A 19,412-nucleotide genomic window follows, 5' to 3' on the forward strand; every position below is an offset into this window, starting at 1 on the left:
CCCATATCTTTGACAAGAACAGTTCAAAATTAAAGCATAGCTCAACCACCTCACGAAAAAAACCTTAGGAGAATTTAGAACGACACTAGAGATATGGTCAGGCCTCAGTTTAAGTATACTGTGACACTGGTAGATTAAAGAGACATAGTCACGCCACTTAGATGGGAGGGTATCTTTCCTACGTTTTATCCTCCAGCTCACAAAAGCTTAAAATTTCAAGGGGATGAGAAATCGTTATAGGTACTACGGCGAGAATGTTTGAAAATAGCAAACTATACCAAAGTCAAGTTATATTCACCTCATATCTGTCATACATTTCATTTCCAAAGTACAGTGCTACCGATTGACACAGTCCCAATAGCAAACTGCAAGAAGGTACCTATTGACACAGGCCCTTGTTTTGTTCACAGTGGCTCACGTCACAAGCCCCTATCGGTACCACCTCTGTGCGGTGCTGAGATATTTGATTTTGAGACAAATGCTCCATCAAAATAGCCCACTATGCGGCGCTTACAATTTTCAAGATCTTCGAAGAGCTGAGACGCTATGAGAAGTGTTTAGATTCAGTTCGTGATAAACACTCGGAAGATGCGCAACGGTGACTAATATGCAATTTCGGAATTAATTAATGGATTAATAGATACTTTTATGGAAATAGTGTGGCAAATTTGTAAATTAATTGAAATCTTAAAATAAATAAAACAAAAACATCGAAAACTAAAAAATTTAAAAAAAAAAATTAGAATAATCAAAGCACAATAATACTTATTCAAACGGAGTAAAAAAAGTTTAAGTTCTCAAATGCTTCTTTTCACGACATGCCCTTTTATCGCTGTTGCGGTTTTATTTGCGGTTGCAAGTTCGGACTCAATAAGCTCTGATAATATCGCGGAAATAGCGGTTGTTGATGATCGAACAAGAAAAGTTATGGAAAATGACACCGTTCTATTACCTTGTGATAATCATTGTACGTATGAATATCCACTTCATTTTTAATTAATATTAGCGGCTAGAATTAGTAGATAAAAATATAAGTAAACTAATTGCTACAAGTCTCACAAGTTCGCACATTGCAAAGTGCCAGCTTGATTATTTTATGTCCATATTTTAATAATCAGATATTGCATTTAACGGTTAACCAGAAAAAGCAATTCGGTTTATTCCGGGTAACAACCGGTATCCAAGAACAAAAAAGGTGTTTTCAGGGAAAAATGATTATTTTTTGGTTTTTTTCGGTCTTTCTTTGTGATTTATATTTATTTTAACAGGTTTTCTCGCTAGCACTGAGATTGATTGGAATGATTTATTGTCTAAGGCTTTTTTAAAACTGTTATTTTGCGACCGAAATAAAGGTTTCGGGAATACCATTCTACATATCTCTCTTCTGTTGTGTTATAGTTAACATAATGTAAACTTAACTTAGGGTTATTTATAAAGGTCTGTAAGTAATATTTATTCTTCAGAATATATACTATAAACAAAATACTATAATACTCCCTATCGTAAATTTTAGGGGTCATGAAGGGACTATTTCCAGGACGAATTTTAGACAGTTTCTGTACAGTTCGTGGATAATTTGAGATTATTTCGAGATTTTTATGTAGTAATGTTGAGCTCAGTACATTGTTTTAGGTGCTTTTTCGTAGATCAATTTAGGAATGTGTTAGGCAGAATACCGGAATTATTTGCACGAATTTTAAGAATTTCGGAATAATTTCGAGATTATTTTGGAACTAATTAAATTGGACTGGGATCATTCCGGAGCCATTTCGAAAATTAGTGCATTATGTAAGCCACTGTTTCGTTATCACTTTGGTACAATTTTAAAATCATTGAGCAGTGTTCGGAAAAATTAATTTATGAACACCAAAAATTATCGGACGGTTATTATCATCACACTGTCATCAGCATATATTGGTTTGTTATCGACGAGTTATCGCCTTGTTATTAATAACTCTTCTCGAAGAGCTTTTGAGATATTATCGCTGTGCTATAGGTTAATTATCGAAAAGTTATAGATTTGTTATCGAAAAAATTTCGATTTTTTATCAATGTGCTATCGAAAAAATATTGATTTTCTATTGAAATAATGTCGATTTGTTTTCAAAGAAAAATCGATTTGTTGTCTATAACTTTTCGATAACAAATTGATAGCTTTTCGATAACTGCCCGACATGTTTTCAATAACAAATCGATGTTTTTTTCCGTAAAAATCGAAAGCCAATCGATATTTGTTTGATTATTTATCGTTAACTTTTTGTTAAGAAATCGATATTTTTTCGGTAAGTTTTCGATAAAAAACCGGCAGCTTATCGATATCGTTTGCTATATAACAAATTTATAATCCTTCGATACTAATCGCTAGATCGTCTTTAACTCCTTCTCTTCCCTTATTTTCCTTTTCTTTTCTTTTCTTTTCTTTTCTTTTCTTTTTCCTCTCCTTTTCTTTTCCTTAATTTTCATTCCGTTCTTCCTTTCTTTTAATTTCATTGTCCTTACCTTCCAATTCCATTCTTCACGCATCAGCCAGTAGATCCTTGTAGCTTAATGATTATCTATGAGCCAAATTTCTTTCAAATCCGTCAAGTCGTTCTTGATTGATTGAGCCAAAAATACGGTAGCAAAAAATTAAAAAGTAATGGTTCACAGGGTTCACCCCACAGGGTTCATTGAATCATTGATTTAAGAACATGTATGTAGGGAATAATCGCTTTATTTAGAATACTCGATTATTTTAACAAAACAAACTTCCGTTACCTCCTTATAAGAAAACTCTCGGGTAGATAGCATGCAATATAATAGCTGAAGCCTAACCCATAATTCAATAAAAGTTTTTTTTTTTACTTTCTCCAATGCCGCAATCCTACCCTAAACTAACGTATTGTTTTCGTCGGTACTAGGCTCTTACTGTCAATATGGAGGTAATGCAAATATGAAATTTAGGCCGGCTTATTTTTTTCCACAAAGCAGCCGTAAAGAAAACCGTCCTAAATCTTTAAAAATTGTATTTACTTACACAAAGGTTCTCATATACATCATTCATATCTGCGCATTGAGTCTAGCTATTCGTTGAGGGATCATAACATTCAACAGACTTCAGATCTTTTTCATTATAGGTAGCCACCCAAGACATACATTTTTCCGTTGAAAACAACTGCGGTAGCATTATAACGCGGTGTGTTCATTCTACTCATAAATTGCCTTCCACCAGATACAGAACATCTAAATATATATTTAAAATAGTTAAAGTTAGCAAAACCTATATATAACAAGTAAGGAAGGCTAAGTTCGGGTGTAACCGAACATTACATACTCAGTTGAGAGCTATGGAGACAAAATAAGGAAAATCACCATGTAGGAAAATGAACCTAGGGTAACCCTGGAATGTGGTTGTATGACATGTGTATCAAATGGAAGGTATTAAAGAGTATTTTAAGAGAGAGTAGGCCATAGTTCTATCGATGGACGCCATTTAGGGATATCGCCATAAAGGTGGACCAGGGCTGACTCTCGAATTTGTTTGTACGACATGGGTATCAAATGAAAGGTGTTACTGTGCATTTTAATAGGGAGTGGGCCTTAGATCTATCGGTGGACGCCTTTTCGAGATATCGCCATTAAGGTGGACCAGGGGTGACTCTAGAATGTGTTTGTACGATATGGGTATCAAATGAAAGGTGTTACTGTGCATTTTAAGAGGGAGTGGGCCTTAGATCTATCGGTGGACGCCTTTTCGAGATATCGCCATTAAGGTGGACCAGGGGTGACTCTAGAATATGTTTGTACGACATGGGTATCAAATGAAAGGTGTTACTGTGCATTTTAAGAGGGAGTGGGCCTTAGATCTATCGGTGGACGCCTTTTCGAGATATCGCCATTAAGGTGGACCAGGGGTGACTCTAGAATATGTTTGTACGATATGGGTATCAAATGAAAGGTGTTACTGTGCATTTTAAGAGGGAGTGGGCCTTAGATCTATCGGTGGACGCCTTTTCGAGATATCGCCATTAAGGTGGAGCAGGGGTGACTCTAGAATATGTTTGTACGATATGGGTATCAAATGAAAGCTGTTAATGAGTATTTTGAAAAGGAGTGATCCTTAGTTCCATAGGTGGACGCCGTTTCGAGATATCGCCATAAAGGTGGACCAGGGGTGTCTCTAGAATGTGTTTGTACGATATGGGAATCAAATGAAAGGTGTTACTGAGCATTTTAAGAGGGAGTGGGCATTAGGTCTATAGGTGGACGCCTTTTCGAGATATCGCCATTAGGGTGGGCCAGGGGTGACTCTAGAATGTTTGTACGATATGGGTATCAAACGAAAAGTGTTACTGAGCATTTTAAGAGGGAGTGGGCATTAGGTCTATAGGTGGATGCCTTTTCGAAATGTCGCCATTAGGGTGGGCCAGGGGTGACTCTAGAATATGTTTGTATGATATGGGTATCAAACGAAAGGTGTTACTGAGCATTTTAAGAGGGAGTGGGCATTAGGTCTATAAGTGGACGCCTTTTCGAGATATCGCCATTAGGGTGGGCCAGGGGTGACTCTAGAATGTGTTTGTACGATATGGGTATCAAATGAAAGGTGGTAATGAGTATTTTAAAAGGGAGTAAACCTTCGTTCTATAGGTGGACGCCTTTTCGAGATATCGCCATAAAGGTGGACCAAGGGTGACTCTAGAATGTTTGTACGATATGGGTATCAAACGAAAGGTGTTACTGAGCATTTTAAGAGGGAGTGGGCATTAGGTCTATAGGTGGACGCCTTTTAGAGATATCGCCATTAGGGTGGGCCAGGGGTGACTCTAGAATGTGTTTGTACGATATGGGTATCAAATGAAAGGTGGTAATGAGTATTTTAAAAGGGAGTAATCCTTCGTTCTATAGGTGGACGCCTTTTCGAGATATCGCCATAAAGGTGTACCAAGGGTTACTCTAGAATGTTTGTACGTTATGGGTATCAAACGAAAGGTGTTACTGAGCATTTTAAGAGGGAGTGGGCATTAGGTCTATAGGTGGACGCCTTTTCGAGATATCGCCATTAGGGTGGGCCAGGGGTGACTCTAGAATGTTTGTACGATATGGGTATCAAACGAAAGGTGTTACTGAGCATTTTAAGAGGGAGTGGGCATTAGGTCTATAGGTGGACGCCTTTTCGAGATATCGCCATTAGGCTGGGCCAGGGGTGACTCTAGAATGTTTGTACGATATGGGTATCAAACGAAAGGTGTTACTGAGCATTTTAAGAGGGAGTGGACATTAGGTCTATAGGTGGACGCCTTTTCGAGATATCGCCATTAGGGTGGGCCAGGGGTGACTCTAGAATGTTTGTACGATATGGGTATCAAACGAAAGGTGTTACTGAGCATTTTAAGAGGGAGTGGGCATTAGGTCTATAGGTGGACGCCTTTTCGAGATATCGCCATTAGGGTGGGCCAGGGGTGACTCTAGAATGTGTTTGTACGATATGGATATCAAATTAAAGGTATTAATGAGGGTTTTAAAAGCGAGTGGCCCTTAGATGTATATGTGAAGGCGTTCGCGCGATATCGACCAAAATGTGGACCAGGTGATCCAGAAAATCATCTGTCGGGTACTGCTAATTTATTTATATATGCAATACCACTAACAGTATTCCTGCCAAGATTCCAAGGGCTGTTGATTTCGCCTTGTAGAACTTTTTCATTTTCTTCTACTTAATATGGTAGGTATCACACCCATCTTACAAAGTTTTTTCCAAAGTTATATTTTGCGTCAATAAGCCAATCCAGTTACCATGTTTCATCCCTTTTTTCGTATTTGGTATAGAATTATGGCATTTTTTTCATTTTTCGTAATTTTCGATATCGATAAAGTGGGCGTGGTTATGGTCGGATTTCGGCCATTTTTTATACCAAGATAAAGTGAGTCCAGATAAGTACGTGGGCTAAGTTTAGTAAAGATATATCGGTTTTTGCTCAAGTTATTATGTTAACGGCTGAGCGGAAGGACAGACGGTGGACTGTGTATAAAAACTGCGCGTGGCTTCCACCGAATTCGCCCATTTTCACAAAGAACAGTTACCGTCATAGAGTCTATGCCCCTACCAAATTTGAGAAGGATTGGTAAATTGTTGTTCGACTTATGGCATTAAAAGTATTCTAGACAAACTAAATGAAAATGGGCGGAGCCACGCCCATTTTGAAATTTTCTTTTATTGTTGTATTTTGTTGCATCATATCATTACTGGAGTTGAATTTTGACTTAATTTACTTATATACGGTAAAGATATTAAATTTTTTGTTAAAATTTGAATTAAAAAAAATTTTTTTTTAAAAAGTGGGCGTGTTATTCATCCAATTTTGCTAATTTTTATTTAACACATATATAGTAATAGTAGTAACGTTCCTGCCAAATTGCATCATGATATCTTCAACGACTGCCAAATTACAGCTTGCAAAACTTTTAAATTACCTTCTTGTAAAAGTGGGCGGTGCCACGCCCATTGTCCAAAATCTTACTAGTTTTCTATTCTGCGTCATAACGTCAACCCATCTACCAAGTTTCATAGCTTTAACCGCCTTTGGAAATGAATTATCGCATTTTTTCGGTTTTTCGAAATTTTCGATATCGAAAAAGTGGGCGTGGTTATAGTCCGATATCGTTCGTTTTAAATAGCAATCTGAGATAAGTGCCCAGGAATCTACATACCAAATTTCATCAAGATACCTCAAAATTTACTCAAGTTATCGTGTTAACGGACAGACGGACGGACGGACGGACGGACGGACGGACATGGCTCAATCAAATTTTTTTTCGATACTGATGATTTTGATATATGGAAGTCTATATCTATCTCCATTCCTTTATACCTGTACAACCAACCGTTATCCAATCAAAGTTAATATACTCTGTGAGCTCTGCTCAACTGAGTATAAAAATAAATGTTTAGACTATAAGAGGAAATATGGAATACAGGGCAGCTGCTTGTCCAAATGCATTAGGTTAGGTTCAACTGGACAATCAATAAGGACCTCACATAGACTGAATGTGTTCATTGTGCTACCAGAATTTGAATGATTTGGTATGACCACATGAAAGCCGACCATCACGGAAACGATTTGGGATGACCGTCATGGCAATACTGTCCTCCCACACCCTAGATCCATGAGGAATCGAGCTTCGGCTGTTAAAGTAACAGGTTCGCTACGGGTAGGGAGGTTCACTGTCGCTGAGTATACCGGTTCGCTCGTTTGTATATCCCCTCTGTAGATTTAGCTCTGCATACCGGCTTATGGCGATAATTCGGCTTGGAAGATGCTCGGGTATTAGGTACCAGTACTTATTTTATACTAAAAGTTTTATAGGACCCAGCTTAATTGCTACCTCGAGATCTAGCAAATCCGTTGTTGTTATTGTTTTGTAGCGATAAAGACGCTCCCCGAAGATTTTCGTGTTTATGATCCCTTGCCAGATATAGATCCGGTACGTTCCGGCAACAAGTACCATTAAGCTACAAGCCCAGCCATATTGGGAACGATTTAATATGACCACATTGAACCTTCTAGGCCATTCCGCGGTCTGACAACTCTATCGCCCCAAGTAGCTGGAGCACGACGCCAGAAGGCAGTGGCCAGTTCGTAAGGTTTTAAGTCTTCGCTCTTTAGAGATATGAGCAACTTTGTGAGTAAAACGTCGTAGGATTTGCACATGATCATAGAAGTTTTGCTTCTCTCCACGCTTTTCTCGAATGATTTTTGAGGTATAACCGTAGACATTTCTGAACAGATTTTTTTACATTCCCAAAAATTGCCTGTTGTTCTTTAATGTGGAGATCCCGTGCTCGCTCAAGACACCGAAGGTTCGGGGCTCAAGTTCCAGGAGAACTAAACGAGGTCACCCTGCTGCCATGGCAATATAAGCAAATACCACTACCATTATACATACATTTATACAGAGTTTAAAATTTTATCTTTTGTCTCGTATCCTGTAATTATATAAAGTTTGTCGTTTGAAACTACGACATGATGATGGCTTCGTGGCTGATTCATTTCTGGCAATTGTTTACTTATTTTAGTTTTTAATCTCCAACTGGTAACTTTTTAACTGTTATATTGTTTTGAGAACCGCCAATGGAAATTAAACTCTCATCCATGAAAATAACACAAAAGACCATTTCTCCCATGCTTTCTCAGTAGTGTTATATTTATAAACTGACCTGCTTGCTTTAAGAATTTTCTAAAAAATATTGTCCATTTTTAAATGAAAGTGGCTATTCACACGAAGTCAGAGCAAACAAGGCAAATATGGACGTCAAATAGAGTAGACTCAATTTTTTTAAGTGTTATTTAAAGTGATCTCGAGGTTTTAATAGAGATATTGATAAAGAAGAATCGCTTATATGGTTTTTGCCTGATAGTTCGAAAACGTACTGTGAGGATTTTATTGGTAAAAAAAAACCAGACGAAAATGTTTTCTCTATGACGGAGTTGCTACGATCACTACAACTACCAAAAAAAATCTAAACTGAACATATTGTAACGAATTTTGGGAAATTCCACTTATTTGAAACCTTCTGCTAACGTATTTAATTATGCAAACTGGTCTTTATTTAGATTACTTCAAGAGTGGTACTTCACAATTATACTTCCCAACCAATAGCGTGTTTAAATCAAAACTTATTACTGACTACTCAGCTTGCGCTGCTTTTATTTCGTATATTTCTACTAAAGTGTAGACGTTTCGCCTTCAAGAACTGCTGTATCTCCTGCTTGGTAATTGAGCTACATATATGCGTGTGTATGTGTGAGCAACTAACTTCGGCTGATGACAACATATCTGTGCTTGAGTTATTCTTCGTCACCTTTTATGTACGTGCGCAAATGGATTAAATTCATGTATTCATGTACATGAGAGTGGCAGCTTGCTTTATTGTTGTTGTGCCTTTATTTACTAACAGCTTAGTGATGATAAAATTAGCCACAATATTTATTTTGCACTGCCTTACTACTTTTTTGTGGTAGGAAGCGAGTTTTTTCTATGGGCCATCAAATTATTCTTCCCAAGGGACGATGTGCCGTCGAGATTATGGTTTTCATGTTTACACTATCCTTGAATTCCGCGGCAATTTCTTGAGCAGTTTTTTATATATTCAGAAAAGCTATTTGATACCTATATCGAGATCAGTGACGTGGGCTTCCACTTCCAGAACGAGGGGATAAAATCACCGATTCCATGTACTTAGAGTCAGCCAGAGTCATGTATGTCCTTATATTCCTGCAGGTCTCCCACTAGGCATGAGAATTCTTATAGCCGTTGTAACAGGGGCAACCCACCTATACACATTCTATACGCGTTTAGCATAGCATTTCGTTGGAGATGGCATCATGCCTTTCATAGCCAACTAAAGACCGGAAAGAAATACCGCACCCTTGCCCTTTACCACTAAGGGAAACACTTTTTCTCAACCAACTAAACTAAATGTCTTGAGAAATATCCACCGAAAAAGGCCCATTATAGCATGGTAATAGGACCATGAGAAAATATTTGTCGGAATCGAAGGCCCGAGTAACAGGAAAACTAGCATCAAAAATACTTTAGAAAATTTTTCAAGACGGTGTCGCCCTAGACAGTGGATTTAAAAGCACGCCGAATTTAAGAAGCTCTCAACGAGTGTAAACATTAATTATACTCAGTTGAGCAGAGCTCACAGAGTATATTAACTTTAATTGGATAACGGTTGGTTGTACAGGTATAAAGGAATCGAGATAGATACTTCTATTCCATATATCAAAATCATCAGTATCGGAAAAAAATTGATTGAGCCATGTCCGTCCGCCCGTCTGTCCGTTAACACGATAACTTGAGTAAATTTTGAAGTATCTTGATGAAATTTGGTATGTAGATTCCTGGGCACTCATCTCAGATCGCTATTTAAAATGAACAATATCGGACTATAACCACGCCCACTTTTTCGATATCGAAAATTTCGAAAAACCGAAAAAGTGCGATAATTCATTACCAAAGACGGATAAAGCGATGAAACTTGGTAGGTGAGTTGAACTTATGACGCAAAATAGAAAATTAGTAAAATTTTGGACAATGGGTGTTGCACCGCCTACTTTTAAAAGAAGGTAATTTAAAAGATTTGCAAGCTGTAATTTGGCAGTTGATGAAGATATCACAATGAAGTTTGGCAGGATCGTTACCACTATTACTATATGCATGCTTAATAAAAATTAGCTAAATCGGAGAACGACCACGCCCACTTTAAAAAAAATTTTTTTTTTAATTAAAATTTTAACAAAAAATATAATATATTTACAGTATATAAGTAAATTGTGTCAACATTCAACTCCAGTAATGATATGGTTCAACAAAATACAAAAATTAAAGAAAATTTCAAAATGGGCGTGGCTCCGCCCTTTTTCATTTCATTTGTCTAGGATACTTTTAATGCCATAAGTCGAACAAAAATTTACCAATCCTTGTGAATCCTTGGCAGGGGCTTAGATTCTAGGACGATAACTATTTTCTGTGAAATAAGGCGAAATCGGTTGAAGCCACGCCCCGTTTTTATATACAGTCGACCGTCTGTCCTTCCGCTCGGCCGTTAACACGATAACTTGAACAAAAATCGATATATCTTTACTAAACTCAGTTCACGTACTTATCTGAACTCACTTTGTATTGGTATAAAAAATTGGGGAAAACCGACTATGACCACGCCCACTTTTTCGATATCGAATATTACGAAAAATGAAAAAAATGCCATAAATCTATACCAAATACGAAAAAAGGGATGAAACATGGTAATTGGATTGGTTTATTGACGTAAAATATAACTTAAGAAAAAAACTTTGTAAAATGGGTATGACACCTACCATATTAAGTAAAAGAAAATGAAAAATGTCTGCAGGGTGAAATCAAAAGCCCTTTGAATCTTGGCAGGAATACTATTCGTGGTATTACATATATAAATAAATTAGCGGTACCCGGCAGATGATGTTCTGGGTCACCCTGGTCCACATTTTGGTCGATATCTCGAAAACGCCTTCACATATACAACTACCACCACTCCCTTTTAAAACCATTTATTCCTTTAATTTGATACCCACATCGTACAAACACATTCCAGAGTCACCCCAGGTCCACCTTTATGGAGATATCTCGAAAAGGCGTCCACCTATAGAACTAAGACCACGCCCTTTTAAAATACTCATTAACACCTTTCATTTGATACCCATATCGTACAAACGCATTTTAGAGTCAACCCTGGTCCACCTTTATAACGATATCTCGAAAAGGTGTCCACCTATAGAACTCAGGCCCTCCCTTTTAAAATACTCATTAACACATTTCATTTGATACCCATATCGTACAAACCAATTCTAGAGTCACCCCTGGTCCACCTTTATGGAGATATCTCGAAAAGGCGTCCACCTATAGAACTAAGACCACGCCCTTTTAAAATACTCATTAACACCTTTCATTTGATACCCATATCGTACAAACAAATTCTAGAGTCACCCCTGGTCCACCTTTATGGAGATATCTCGAAAAGGCGTCCACCTATAGAACTAAGGCCCACGCCCTGTTAAAATACTCATTAACACCTTTCATTTGATACCCATATCGTACAAACCAATTCTAGAGTCACCCCTGGTCCACCTTTATGGCGATATCCCTAAATGGCGTCCACCTATAGAACTATGGCCCACTCCCTCTTTAAATACTCTTTAATACCTTCCATTTGATACACATGTCATAGAAACACATTCCAGGGTTACCCTAAGTTCATTTTCCTACATGGTGATTTTCCCTTATTTTGTCTCCAAAGCTCTCAACTGAGTATGTAATGTTCGGTTACACCCGAACTTAGCTTTCCTTACTTGTTTTAACATTCGTTAAGTAAAACAAATCAAATGGAACGAAAATAATATAGACCCAGAGGAATGTTAAATGTATTACGTATATAAAAACATGTGTTACAAGTAATCAAAGAAGTACCTAAACAACAAACGCAATATCCAATACTGGAGAAATCTTAATTTTTTGTTTGTATTTAGGAAAAAAAATTGTAGTTCAAGAGCTTTACCTCTATACCTGAATTCCTTTCTATAAATAAGAAGAGCCTCGTACCAAAACGCAAGGATTACATCCGAAATTTTCCTATAAAATATAAAAAAATTTAACAAAATAGGAATATGTATTAGGGTGAGTCGATTTGTATGGACGAAAGTTAACCGATATCGCGCCATCGATTTTTCGATAGGATTTGGGCTCAGGAAACAAAGTTCCACTACGCATACCCAAAAAAATAATTTTCGAGCCTGCGAAATTTCATTTTTTTTTTTTACTTTTTTACGACTTTGATTTTTAAGGTTTTTTAATGACCCAAAAATGTCTGCTAAAAACGTTGGCGATAACAGTTTAAAAAAAAAAAAAAAACATATGTATGTCGTATTACGAGTCTTGATTTTCAATCGGAATTATAAGCAGGTTAGACTAATTATCTAATATGATTACATTTATGCCGGAAATTGCCCGGTGAATCCAGTACTTAAAGAAAGCTATCCAAAACTCGCGGAAGAGGAACGCATACTCCCCAGGGAAACGCGTGTCACTCTTGCTCAACTTCGTTCTGGATACTGTAACAGGTTAAACTCTTACTATCCAGAATCATCCCCGACATACAAAATGTATGCCCGCTTGCAATGTGTCCGCACATGACACCAACCATCTCTTTAATTGTAATGTGGAACCAACGCCTCTAACACCTCTTTCCTTATGGTCCACCCCTGTTGAAACGGCAAGTTTCCTTGGACTCCCGTTAGAGGATATTGATGACAATTTGTGAATCGGTCGCGGCTGTTAGGTGGGGCGAGCATTGCTACAACAACAACAACAACATTACATCAAAAGAAATAAAAAAATTACCGCTTTTATGAGACTGAAGACGCGAGACAGAATGAAGAATAGCAAATTGTCTCAAAACTGATTTTCACCCCGAATTGTCTCTTATAGTGACTAGAGACGGCTTACTGAATTCATCTGTAAATCTGGGGGTTGAGAAAATGAAATGGAATTTATCATGTCGACAAATATTTCACTTCACTTTTTAAAGGTCATACAAATTTGGTGATTACCTTTGGGCAATTAACAAGAGTATCATATTCATGTAAAATTTTAAGATTTGAGTTCTTCTCATGGTTTCCAACATAAAATTTGATTAAAGCATACCACATAAAGCGGATAAGAAACCTTGCGAACTTCCTAATTGTTTTCCCGGAGCTGTGCTCCTCTGGGTCGTTTATAAATAGAACAGAAATTACCACTGGCTTTTTCCAGGTGTTATCATTTTAGAAAATGTAGCTGATTAAACTTTCGAACTATCTTACGATATACATGAATAAATGAATAAACTCTTTTCTCTGCACGCAGATACTTTCCAATACGTTCGTTGGTACAAAGAGAAGCAACTTCTCGTGGATTCACGTGACAGCAATGAAACACTGACACCAGATGGTATTCGACTCTGGTCCAACGGCAGCCTTCAACTTTCACATTTACGCCCAGAAGATACCGGCGACTACAGCTGCGTACTAAAGACCGACAATGACACAGAAGTCGAGAAAATGCATTCCATAATAGTACAATATCCGCCAACAGTAATGACCGAACCAGAAGGTAATATCGAACTGCCAATTGGAGCAGTTTTTCAAGTGATTTGTGAAGCCAGAGGTGTGCCACAGCCCAAACTATATTGGCGTTGGAATGGTAAATTGGTGGATAATCAACTAGTTGGAAATCGTTTGAGTATACAGATTGAAGTGGGTTCACGTGAGCAATCAGGCCCTATAGAATGTGTAGCCAATAATAGCATAGGTGATATCGCGGTAGCAGGAATATTTTTAAAAGTGCAGTGTAAGTTGAATGTCCGTTGAGTAGTTACTGTACTTGTAATTAATAACAAATTAATCGTTGCTACTTAGTTCCACCAGAGGTACATGTTACTCAACATGTTGTATATACAAAAGTGGGATTGCGTAGTGATTTGGAGTGTTTGGTTGAAGCTGTTCCTGGCGGCACTGTTAATTGGTTTCATCACGGCGTACCAATGACGTATGACTGGCGAATAAGCCGTTACGAAACGGAAATGCAACCAAATGGTTCCAATTTGCAGTTCAATACAGTCATTAAGCATACGTTGACAATAAGAAGTGTACGCGATTCAGATCTTGGGTTGTACGAGTGCCGTGCCGAAAATAGATTGGGATTCAAGAGCGCTGCGATTGACTTGACTGGTCGCCCAATGCCATGTGTTTTTAAGATCAATCCAGGCGTGCAGAGTTCAACTTCACATATTTTGGTGTGGCAAACGGAAAGCTTATCACCTTTAATGGAGTTCAAATTGAAGTTTCGACAGATTCCATCAGGTAATGTTTTAGGAACTACCTTTTGTTGGAAACATACATATATATTTTTTTCATTTTAGCTAGCATGACACCGCAAACTTTAGATGTTGAAATCAAGGCCGATTGGACCATTTTAACTATACCTTCAGAGTTATCAGCTGGTAAGTAATTCATAGTTCTCCATTAACTAGCAACTTAAATTTGTTTTAAATGCTGATCTCTGAAACTTTGTAGGTCCTATTCATATAACCACATACACTTTACATGGTCTACAGCCGGCAAGTGTCTACGAGGTGGTCGTATTTGCGCGCAATCATTTTGGTTGGAGTGAGAGTAGCAAAATTGTGAGATTTGCGACAGGTGGTGAAGGTAAAAAAAGTCATCAAGTTAACAGACACATTTGCATATGTGTCTTATAAGAGAACGCAATAGTTGACAAATTTTGTACTCCTCACTTGATTTTCGTTGAATAGCCCATAAATATCTCACGCTATTTGTACGAATTAAGCGGGGACTGCCCACATTGCTTTTAAATGTATGAAAACATTTATTTAAAGCAATTTTTAATTTATAATTTATTTAATAATTTGGGAAAATTTAAACAACTTGACATCAGGACGGACAGCCTTTTCTCCCGGGAGTGGGACTTGAACCCTCACTCCTACGATGGTTGAAGTGTTACAAGCCAACCTAATATAAACGCACGCGAGTCATTTTCTGTCAAAAATGTCTCATGCACATACAACTTGTATGAGAGCAACCCAAATTGAATTTGCTGCGTGAAATCCTAACTCGATTTCCAATTTTGATTCAGGTTCGATTCGAGCTCAAGGCCAGAACAATAATTTTTTTCTAATGATAATTATTGTTATTTTTTAATTTTTCTAAATTTCAAAAATTGTATTTTGTTTTTGGAATAGTAAGTAGAAAATTTTTCAGACAACCTGCCATAGCTGCGCAGATAGATCCATTTCGAAGGGTGCTAAGCCTTCATCATCAGTACGCTTTAGGCATGCTGCGCTAACCATTTAGCTATACAGCGGTGGTTTGTTTGACTGGCAAATTTGCTACTTCTATTCCTTTTTACCAACTATATTTATTTCCAATTTTTTTTCTGCGTGACATTTGAATTTGACATTTGCACACATGCTTTACTTTGTTGAAACGCATGCTTATTTGGGTTCGGGCAAAAAACGTCGGTTGGTTGCGTGCGCTAAAAAAACGCAGTGCGGTTTTAAGGCCAAATTAAACTTCCTTAAACCTAACGAAATAGTCGTAACCATACCCATATCCATAACCATCTCCAATGTGATCGATTAATGGTGCCTTAACCTAAAAATCTTGAAAATTTTATAAAAATGAAGAAAACGCAAAAAATTACAAACATATTCCACAAAAAATAAGTCGATTAGTCATAACGTATCCAAAACAATGAATAAAATCTACAAAAAGTTATTAAATTAAACAACTCAAGTATGTTTAGGTTATGGATATAGCGAGAAACCAAAAACCAACTGGTTGGCTATGGTATGGTTATGGCGTTAGCGTTATGGTATGGCTCCATTAGGCAAGGTGCACACGAGACTACGTGTCATAGACGCGTACAAGATATTTCATATAGCTACAATTTCTCTACGCCTTAAGATCTGCACACGAAGCTACTTTCGAGCGTCGCTACAAAAAGCAAACAATTATTGAAAAAAATTTAAAATTAAATTTCTTCAGCTATATCAGTCCCCGAAACCAAAGGAAAATAGGTATGAAACGTTGTTTGCATCCCCGTGCCTTTGTAAATTATGAAGGGCAATTTTAAACCACCGCGGACTTGAGAAAAGGGTGATTTCTAGTTTCCAACACTTTTTAGCCTTTTAAACACTTCAACAGTGTCTAACCAAGCTGTTGTGGTGTTTAATACTATTTTTCGCTTTGGTAATATACCTTTCACGCACTTTTATTAACTAAAGTAACATTTTTAACTAATTACACAAATTTGCATACAAAAAAATGTAAACAAACATCTTGTTCTTCCTTTTTTTCAAGCGTATGTACGCTCAGCGACCAACATTGCTGTACGCTTAGCTACACGAAAATTTCACGTTTTGTCGCTTTCATGCAGCTGGCGCCTCGTATGCAGCTCTCCATTCAAATACATGTGTTCGGCATCAAAGCGTACAAATTTCGTTTGCAGCGTCCATGACGCGTAGCCTCGTGTGCACCTTGCCTTAATCGATTACATTGATTTCCATAAGGTAGGTTCGATCAGCTGTTTTATCTGGTTATGGCCATTAATTGGCCTTTTAAGCTGAAGACATTGGTGCTTTATCGGTAACCGTATCGGTAACCTTATAACAGCTGATTCGACCAACCTTATGAGAATGAATGCAATCGATTATTGGTGCCGCTAGGTTCGTAACCGTATCGTAGCAAACCAATTGGTTTTTGGTTTACCATCGTAACGATAAACAGCTGATTATGTTAGGGATACGACTACAGCGATACGACAAACGGCATCAATGACTACAGCTTTATTAGGTTGGCATGTTAAAACGCATTCAGCCACGTCATGCCTTAAGGGCCGGTTAAACTTCCTTAACGCTAACGGCATAGTCGTAACCATATTTTTATTAATCCATATCAAATTGACATCAGTTATAGGTGCCTTAACCTAAAAATCGTGAAAATTTCATAAAAATGAAGAATACGCAAAAAATTACAAACATGTATCACAAAAAATAAGTCTCTTAGTCAAAACGTATCCAAAACAATAAACAAAATCTACAAAAAGTTAATTAATTCTCCAACTCAAATATTGGTTGGCTATGGTATGGTTATGGCGTTAGCGTTATGGTATGGCACCATTAATCGATTGCATTGATTTCCATAAGGTTGGTTCGATCAGCTGTTTTATATCTGGTTATGGATAAGTCACCATTAATTGGCCCTTTAGTTGTAGTAAACTTTTATCCCAATTGCCTACCTTGCATATTTTATTCTTTTTGCACACTACACAATGTATGGAATCATGTGTTAAAGTTATGCTTTTTGTTGGCGGTTTCAATGAAACTGGTATTTTTGCTTTTGTTCTTTTTATAGAACTGCAAAGAATTAACCAATATTGTCTATTTATATGAATTAAGCGGGGAATGGCCTCATTGTTTTTAAATGTATGAAAACAATTATTTAAACCAATTTTTAATTTATAATTTATTTAATAATTTAGGAAAAATTTAACCAGCATGACATCAGGACGGACAAGGCAACAGCTGTTTCGATTATATCTTGTAAGACTCTTCAAAGCGGGAGTGGGATTTGAACCCGCACTCCTACGATGGTTGAAGTGCTACAAACGCATTCAGCCACGTCATGCCTAAGTTGTTGTAAACTTGTATCCCAATTGCCTTCGTTGAATATTTTATTCTTTTTGCACACTACATACTTTGTATGTAATCAGATTAAAGGCATTACGGAATGTAGAAAATATAGAATCTTCAAACTGGTCCAATAGTCCAACAACTAAGAAATAGAGCTTTTACATTATAAAATTCTTGAATTCAACTTTGTTGGCGCTCTGTTTTGTTATCTAAAAAAAAACTATTGTTATCTATTCCCTATTAAATTTATCATGTATTCTTGAAAGTAAATTTTAGACTATGAGCTATTGTTTACCATCTTCGGTCTAGGCTGAGCGGCCCGAAATTTCATCGTAAATATCGTGAATCGAGACCGTCTACGCAATTAAATATAAACATGTTAATCGGCTTGCAAAACTTGTACCATAAAGTCCTATAGTTAAAAACTTTACACAGTTAAGCACAAGTTGAGTTTCTATCCGATTCAACCGAAATTATAGTCAAAGCACCGTCACATAAGCAGTTTTCATATAGATGCGTCTTACTCAACCTTAGCATTATGAGTAGATTGCACGTATTTTTTTGGAGAACGGTAGATTGAGGGACACTGGCGCCATCTGACATGGAAAAGTGGTCAACTTCCAGCTTTTATTGCAAAAAAAGCATAAGAAGAAGAATTTGACATTTGCTTTTTTTTGCTAAGGGCACACTTTGCAAATGAAAATTTTTTCCCACTCGTTGGTAACTTTTATAGCATTTTCGCAATTAAAAACTACAATATAACAAATGAATACGACACAAAATCTGTAAGCAATTATTTTTGCTGTATAACGAGAATGTTTATAACAGTGCTTCGCTGAATTTTATTTGTGAATGGGCAATGCGAAATAAACTTCAATTGCCAAGTCTGAAGTTTCTTCATATTTATGAAAGCTTGTGTTAAACGCATCTTTATGAAAAATTTCATAGTGCCGCGGCCTTTAATTGTGCAACTGTCATGTTCCATTGAACAGTGATCCAGATTTCGCAACTGCAGCAAAAAATTGATCATTATGGGTCACATTGTTGCGTTTAAATGTTGGAGTTTTATACGGATATGGATAAATGTCCGTTGAAACACGACATGTGTCGTTGCCAACAGAATTTTAACGGTATTTTCAAAACTAATGATAGTATTAAGCTCTTTACACTCATTGTTGCTCTTTCCTATTATTCACAACAAACATTTTCTTTTATTTCTATTTCTTTAGTTGAATTACCAAACTACTCAACAGAAGCAGAATTATACAGTAACGAGGAATTATCTTCTATGGAAAATGAAGAAGAGAAGAGGGAAGAATTGGAAGAGCTAAACGAAATATATGATAGTAACTCTGTCAGAAGTATATCTGCATCAACTGCCGTGAACTGTTTTGTGGGTTCGTTAAGCCTTACCACACTTATAATATTGAAAGAAATAGTGCAATGTAATGTTATGAAATAAAAAAAGCAACAACAAAGTTTTAATGGTACATTCATATGTACCATACTTACATGGTGTTTAATACATATGGGCTATAAATGAAGATCAATAATCTGTATTTTCGACTGTTCATGGTATATGTGCTTTCACAAAAGCTTTAGTGCACCAAAAGTCTCCTACCTTCTCCTTAAAATAGCTATTAGA

The 19,412-nt window shown here is 37.0% G+C and overlaps 1 protein-coding gene and 1 long non-coding RNA gene across 2 annotated transcripts; one reads left to right on the forward strand and one right to left on the reverse strand.

Moving 5' to 3' along the window:
• The first annotated feature begins 581 nt into the window (after nucleotides 1-581).
• On the forward strand, nucleotides 582-19,278 carry wrapper. Its single transcript, XM_067777525.1, has 6 exons — nucleotides 582-967; nucleotides 13,423-13,905; nucleotides 13,974-14,417; nucleotides 14,477-14,557; nucleotides 14,631-14,765; nucleotides 18,997-19,278. Exons 1-6 carry the CDS (start codon nucleotides 802-804, stop codon nucleotides 19,227-19,229), a joined length of 1,542 nt encoding a protein of 513 aa, XP_067633626.1. The 5' UTR covers nucleotides 582-801; the 3' UTR covers nucleotides 19,230-19,278.
• Nucleotides 17,573-18,157, reverse strand: LOC137246424 (uncharacterized). The gene is made up of 2 exons (XR_010951476.1): nucleotides 18,063-18,157; nucleotides 17,573-17,976 (listed from the first exon to the last, which is right to left on the reverse strand). It is a non-coding gene; the product is annotated as an uncharacterized lncRNA (long non-coding RNA).
• Nucleotides 19,279-19,412: the final 134 nt, after the last annotated feature.

This window comes from Eurosta solidaginis, chromosome 3 (genome assembly GCF_040869045.1).
Source record: "Eurosta solidaginis isolate ZX-2024a chromosome 3, ASM4086904v1, whole genome shotgun sequence".
Taxonomy (NCBI): Eukaryota; Metazoa; Arthropoda; class Insecta; order Diptera; family Tephritidae; genus Eurosta; species Eurosta solidaginis.

What these genes read in the sequence shown, in the direction of transcription:
- wrapper (XM_067777525.1), top strand. Translation starts at nt 802, where the DNA reads ATGCTTCTTTTCACGACATGCCCTTTTATCGCTGTTGCGGTTTTATTT. An exon ending in ATTACCTTGTGATAATCATT is followed by an intron (nt 968 to 13,422) that starts GTACGTATGAAT and finishes CTCTGCACGCAG; the next exon opens with ATACTTTCCAATACGTTCGT. An exon ending in AATATTTTTAAAAGTGCAGT is followed by an intron (nt 13,906 to 13,973) that starts GTAAGTTGAATG and finishes GTTGCTACTTAG; the next exon opens with TTCCACCAGAGGTACATGTT.